The sequence below is a fragment of the Hevea brasiliensis genome, chromosome 2 (genome assembly GCF_030052815.1).
Source record: "Hevea brasiliensis isolate MT/VB/25A 57/8 chromosome 2, ASM3005281v1, whole genome shotgun sequence".
In the NCBI taxonomy this organism is placed as follows: Eukaryota; Viridiplantae; Streptophyta; class Magnoliopsida; order Malpighiales; family Euphorbiaceae; genus Hevea; species Hevea brasiliensis.
Genome location: NC_079494.1, coordinates 2,909,949 through 2,916,646, shown reverse-complemented (window position 1 = coordinate 2,916,646; position 6,698 = coordinate 2,909,949). Strand labels below are relative to the sequence as shown.

General features: G+C 35.3%; 2 protein-coding genes across 2 annotated transcripts; both read right to left on the bottom strand.

Annotated features, from left to right (window-relative positions):
• Window positions 1-323: 323 nt before the first annotated feature.
• LOC110632710 (uncharacterized) lies at window positions 324-4,726 on the bottom strand. The gene is made up of 6 exons (XM_021781033.2): window positions 4,376-4,726; window positions 2,885-2,993; window positions 1,639-1,769; window positions 1,466-1,540; window positions 1,057-1,206; window positions 324-682 (listed from the first exon to the last, which is right to left on the bottom strand). Exons 1-6 carry the CDS (start codon window positions 4,577-4,579, stop codon window positions 563-565), a joined length of 789 nt encoding a protein of 262 aa, XP_021636725.1. The 5' UTR covers window positions 4,580-4,726; the 3' UTR covers window positions 324-562.
• Window positions 4,727-5,744: 1,018 nt separating this feature from the next.
• LOC110632717 (histone H3.2) lies at window positions 5,745-6,443 on the bottom strand. The gene has a single exon (XM_021781043.2). The coding sequence runs from the start codon at window positions 6,323-6,325 to the stop codon at window positions 5,915-5,917; it is 411 nt and encodes a 136-aa protein (XP_021636735.1). The 5' UTR covers window positions 6,326-6,443; the 3' UTR covers window positions 5,745-5,914.
• Between the last annotated feature and the right edge of the window lie 255 nt (window positions 6,444-6,698).

Sequence of the window (6,698 nt, the reverse complement as noted above, 5' to 3'; positions counted from 1 at the left end):
AGTGCAAATAGGATTGCAGTGTTGTTTAGTGGGGGCAGTAGCGGAGATAGATCGAGAATGTACAAAATTTGGCGAGGAAATTTTACTCGAGGATTTCAACAGCAAGCGACTAGCGTTTACCCCATTTGGGCCTTTTATTGTGCCCATGGAGCAAATCAACAACAAAGGCAGAAGGCAAGACGTATTCAATTTAGCTCACCCTCCGCTCTAAAAAAACCCTGCATATTGAGATAATGATTCACGGATCCAGTTCGACACTGTTGCGAGGAGGTAACGCCACAGCCCACAGGCAGACAATTCATAAATTTCTTAGAAACGAGCTCTATGAAAAATAGGACAGTGCTTAGCATTTTCTGCATATTTGAAAGAATTCACAGCTACATATTTTCTTCTTCGTCATTTTTGTTGCCAAGTGTCTGTTGCATCAACAGTCAACAACCAACCACACCACAACCCCCCCTCTTCTTCTTCCCCTTTCTCAAGTTTGTTACTAGCTTACTTCCGTCTTGGAAAAAAAAAATTGAAAAAGTTAGAACCATAGACTTCTAACAAAATCAGATTTTTAATCAGCGCCCGTATCCTCTGCAGATTTCTTATACTCTGGCTTCAGCTCATAAGTTCCTTGATTTGTTCCTCGCTTGTTGTACACACACAGCTCATTCAGTATCTCCTTCAAGAATTGCTGCTCATAAAGAAAACACCCCAAATTTGCAACATGAGTATGCTGAAAATTAATATTATAATGAACACAGTCAATGTAACCATCCTTTTACATTTCCTCATATCTAATGATCATTATTAGCTTTAAACAATCATTGGATTACGTGTAGTCCTAGAGAGACAAAGGGAGAAAAGATGGTCCAGGTGCCACTAAATCAACTAACAAGGCAATTTCAACCATTTAACGAACAAACCATGATTAATGCGTATCTTGTGATTTCTACAGACAAGTTGGACCAAAATGCATGTCTTTTTAATCAATGAAAAGAACAGAAAAATTTTTATGGACCAGCAAGTTAAAAATAAAGAATTAAAAAAGGAGAAAGGAAGGCGCACCGCAGGTTGATCAGTTTCTTGTACAAGTTGCTTCAAGGCCCAATTTGGTTGTCTTTCAAACAGCTTGAACATGATATCCTCCAATTCCCCACGATCCCTCCTGGTTCTCTTCATGTCTGACTGTTTAACTGGTGCTGTTTTCTTCTTATCCTGCTTACAGACAAATGACAATGAAGTTCACAGTTTCATTTGTGGAAGCAGGTAGTCATGGATCTTTTGGCAAAGGAGGATCACACTTCCACGGAAAAATGCACATACACAAACACCACTAGAGATATACATATTATCTTTATCCCCAATGACAACAATGTTCTGAATAATTCTACAAGTTAAAAGCCAAGGTAAAAGGCAACTAACCTACACAAACTACTAAGGTACCATGTAAAATGAGAAGAGAAAATATCAGTACCTTTGAGTTAGATGACATCAAGCCAATCATTCCAGGCATGGGCCTCATGTGCACTCCTCGGTCATTATCAATCACCTTGTAAATAAATTATTCAATGAAAAAATAGTATCATAATCATATGTGAGTGAAAAAAGCAAAGCAAAGCAAAGCAAATGAACCACCAAACTCTCTACCTGTATTTGCCTATTCTTGATCATGGACTTATTTGTTCTTTCACGGCATAATCTTCCATACTCCTCAATGTTTTCCTCATGGGGCTTCATGTCAAATTTATGTTCCACTTTCCCTTCCATGGCAACTCTTCCTATAAAATCAAAAGTACTTCAGTTATGAAAATGAGCCCAGTTGCCCAAAGAAAAGGAGAAAAACAAGAACAAAAACATGAAGTGTTTATCACAGTGCAGAATATAACATCACAAATCTCAGCTCCAAGATATGCATGATGCATTTATTGAAAGCATCAATTTTGCACAATCAAGGTCAAGGTAACACAGTTCATATGATCTTTGCAACTCATAGCATCAATCTAGACATGTTTTATATGTGACAGTAACATTATATCATCTCCATGTCATTTTTTGCAGGCAACAAGAGAATATATGCCATAAGATTCTAGCTAAACTTGCAACCAGTAAACAACAAGGAACAAGGGAAACCAACAACTCTTCAAAATTTTAACAAGATCAGAGCATGAATCAAACAATATCAACCAAATCAATACATTATTTCAATTCCCACAGGTTCAAAACTAAAAAGCAACCCAAACATTCAGCTAATTGCCAAAAAGCACAGCATAAGCTTTCATTACCATCTGAGGTTGCACAAATTGTCTTAAGGATATTATACTGCCATTTTTTTTCCCTTTTGTATGAAAATCATCTCACTTGAATATCAAAAACACAAGGTAAATAAGAAAAATATGATTCGTAAGGCAGTTCTCCTCTTGAAAATTTGACGTGTCATACATATGCAGATGCAAGGTTCAAGTCCACAAGTGCTCAACACTCACATGAATAAAGGAAAGTATATATTTGTCTACCAATCAATGTTTAGGTTTACAGCAGCGTTAAGCAATTTAATTGAAAAAAAAAAAAGGAGGAAGAAGAAGAAAGAATAGCCCCCATGTGTGTACTTTGCAAATTGCTAACTCTAACAGTAGTTTAAATGTCAGATTACAAAACAATCTCAATTTCAACAAATTTTAGAAGGCAATACTTAAAAATTCATCATCACAATAAGCAAGGTGAAAATGATGAAATTAAAAGAAAGCAACATGAAACTTCAGAATATAAAATTTCTTAGCAATTGTATGCCTCTTGGGTCACCAAATAATATACACGCACAATATTCCAAATCCGATAAACAAATCATATAAATTTAAAAAAAAAAAAAATCAGAAGATATGAACCAGAACCTCACCTTGACTTGTCTCAGAAAAGACACCCATAGGAACAAAATCTTTAAACATGTTCAGAGAATAACTCTTAGGTACATTGCCAGTCTCACTGCCAGCCATCTCCATAGTGAACTGATAACCATTTGGGAAACAAGAAAGAAAGGTGAAATGTAATTACGGGGAAAATATATCCTTGTATAAAAACAACGGAAAATTCAATATAAGAATAGCAATTGGAGTAGAAAATAAGACTCCAACTACCGTTCCTATACCGTATTGCAATTCCCCTAATGTATTTCATTACCCTGCAATACAGCTATAACGGAATTACTTGTCTATTGCAGCTCAATGGAATATAAAAAAGATAAAAGATTATATATATATATATATATATATATATATATATATATATATATATAACACAGTCTATCAAATACCGTCTATCAATATATTACTGAATAAACTACTAGTTACATCTCACTACTATGCACAACAAGCAGATAGCAATAATGATGGTAAATTGATAACAATAACTGTAATAACTGCAGTCCAGATGCAATTGAATTACTAGATGGTTACATTTCAACTGTGCCAAAATCTATGCAGACCATTTCACTAGACTAGGATATTTCGTCAGTCAAATCAGTTATCCCCTGTTTAGAACATAGTTATTAAAGGCGCAAGCGCTAAGGGGTTCTAGAGCCTAAGCGCAAGACACGCCTTTAATAAATTAATAACAATAGTTTGGAATCTAAAATTTTACAAGAAATTGATTTTTTTTTATTAATTCTCATATTTGGAATGAAATTTATTTCTCTTAATTTAAAAAAAATCATTTTTAAAAAATAAAAATCAAGTATGATTGGATAAGAATTCAATTGAATTTTTTTATTGCAAATGATTTATTCTAAAGGAAGCCTTACAGTATAAAGAAGCTAATGAACATGCCCCTGTTTGGAAACTAGAATTTTACAATAGTTCAATCGATTTCTTTTTGGTCAATAATTCTCATGTTTGGAACCAAAAAAAAATACAAATAAAGCCGGAATGAAAGAAATACAAAAAAAAAAGCATGATTGTGTGATAATTCAATTGAATTCTTTTCTTATAAAATTATTTATTCAAAAAAAGCCTTAAAGATCATCCGCACAAATTGAAGCAACACTAACTGAATAACATTAATATGTGCTCAACAGTAAATATAATAAAATTTGCAGCTAAAAATAGCCAGTTTATGAGCTTAAAACATTTGATATATTTAAGTTCAGTTGTACAATTGCTTCATGCGAATAAAAATAAATTAGGGTTTGCACAAGTCAGTGTTAGAAGACATGCAGAGTAAAAATAAAACGCCAGATTGACAAAATCCCTGATTAGCTTACCCGCTTTTAAGAAAACATAATTTAGAGTATCAAACTGCTAGATATTGCAGGTTAAAAAAAATAAAAATAAATAAACAAGAAGAACTGAACTGAAATTAACAGTTGCAAGCAAATTAGGTGAGATTATAGTACCTGTAAACCAGAGGAATCCTCGCCGCGGAGAGGATCGAGGGAAAGAACGACCTTGGCGAGAGGATGAGAATCTGAGGAAGAGGAATGACTCTGCCAAGACTTCGCTACGACTAACGGGCACTTCATCAACCACACCGATCTATCAGCCTTTGCCGTTTCCAAGACACCGCTACTACTCCCACTACTACCGTGATCTTCATCCATTTCTTTACTTTCTTTTTTCCGTTTGTTTCTCGAGAAACTTTCCCTCTCCTTTGTGGCTTCCAGTTTTTCCTCCACCTACTCTAGTCTCGTCTCGTCTGGTCACGTATCTGCCCTCCCCCCGTTGACGGCTTTCTCTGATATATAAAGCGCTGGACCGGACCCCAACCAAACCGGCGCTTATTCAAATATTGGCACGTGTTTGCGAATAATCAAACGAGCTTTCCCTTGATCTCACGCTGGTTAAAAATACGTGGGAGAACATGATTGGTTTGATATGACTTTTCTGACTTGAAATAGCTGAGTGTCGATATCTACTCTTATAATGGTGGACGCGAGTTCATCTGATCATGACCGTGTTAATATCGACAAAAAGAAACTGCATTAATGAATTATTAAAAATTAATTAAATATAACATGCATAATATTAATAAATAAATTTAATTATTTAAAATTAACCTTTTAGATTAAATTTTAGAAAAAATAAAATTTTTTAGATATAATAATTATATTCTCTTAATTTTGGAGCTTAAATCACATATTGATATCTTTAATTTAATTTAATTTTTTAATAAAAAATTTATTAAAATTTTAAATTAATATTTAATGAGATAAATTATTAAATAATTTATTTTTTTATTATATTTTAAATAAAATTAACATATAAAATTAAATATAATGAGATAAAATCATCGTACCAGGTTAATTATTAAATTACCACACTTACCAAGTTGACAAACAGGTACTAGATTATTTGATTATACTCTTTATCTTTTAATCCTAGTGCCACAGTCTCTACCGAAATTTTACATTCTTAAGCCTGACATTCTCCTCACTGCTCAGCAAACCATTGATGGTTGTCTGTAAACATTAAAAAGCTATTTTGATTCATAGTGCCCTATTGATCACCCCATTAATGAAAGTGGTTTGGTTTTGCAGGTTTTGGAAGGTCCGCCAATGAATTCGAAAGTGCCACCCTTAGCATTTAGTCCCAAGAACCTCTTATATCATTCATTGAGCTCTGCACATCCTTGTATCTCCAAAAGCTGCGGATTGCCAATGATTCTCAACCCTCCAATCGTGATTCGCAGTTTGGCTTGGTTGCATCTTATCACACAGGCTAAAAGGCATTCATTCAAAGCATAAAGCATTCGCCAAGAGTTTAAGGTACAGAAAAAATTTGTAGCAAAACCACTTTGCCTTTAGATTTCCATCACGACTGCAAATTGATTTTCCCAAATATTAGGGAAAACAAACAGATCTAACAAGAGCCGAATTAAGCTAGAGATAAAAACAGATGTCTAAGACACAGATCTACTAAACATACTAACAATTGTCTCAAGCCCTTTCACCCCTAATCCTTCGGGCCAATTGAATATCTTTGGGCATAATAGTAACTCTCTTAGCGTGAATAGCACAGAGATTTGTATCCTCAAATAGCCCAACGAGGTAAGCCTCTGCTGCTTCTTGAAGAGCTGCAACAGCGCTGCTCTGGAACCTCAGATCAGTCTTGAAATCCTGAGCAATTTCCCTCACAAGTCTTTGAAATGGGAGCTTGCGGATCAAAAGCTCAGTACTCTTCTGATACTTCCTAATTTCTCTCAAGGCGACAGTTCCAGGCCTGAATCGGTGGGGCTTCTTGACACCTCCGGTGGCTGGTGCTGACTTGCGAGCTGCCTTTGTTGCCAGCTGCTTCCGTGGGGCTTTGCCTCCTGTGGACTTCCTAGCGGTCTGCTTGGTACGAGCCATCTATCCTTCGCTTGAACAACGGAGAAGGTAAAATAAGAAGCTTTGAATCGCGGCTAATTTTGGAGAAAGTGGATGCTGGGTATTGGATTTGGGGTTAATTTATAGCAGAGCGGGCGCTCTACAAGCGCGAATTTAAAATTTTTGAAATTTGTGTTTCTTGGGAGATTATAAATTCATTTAGTAGCATCGAAGGGGCGGGAAGTGAAATTGGAGCCGTCGATTGCTTGAATTATTGACGGCTAGGAATATTTAGAGGAACGCGGCATGGATCGTGATCCGTGAGTAAGAAAATGGGCCAATAGGACTACAGTAGTTTTCTTTAGCGGGAAATTAAAATAAATAAAGAAATAAAATTCCTGCAAGAGTTTGATTT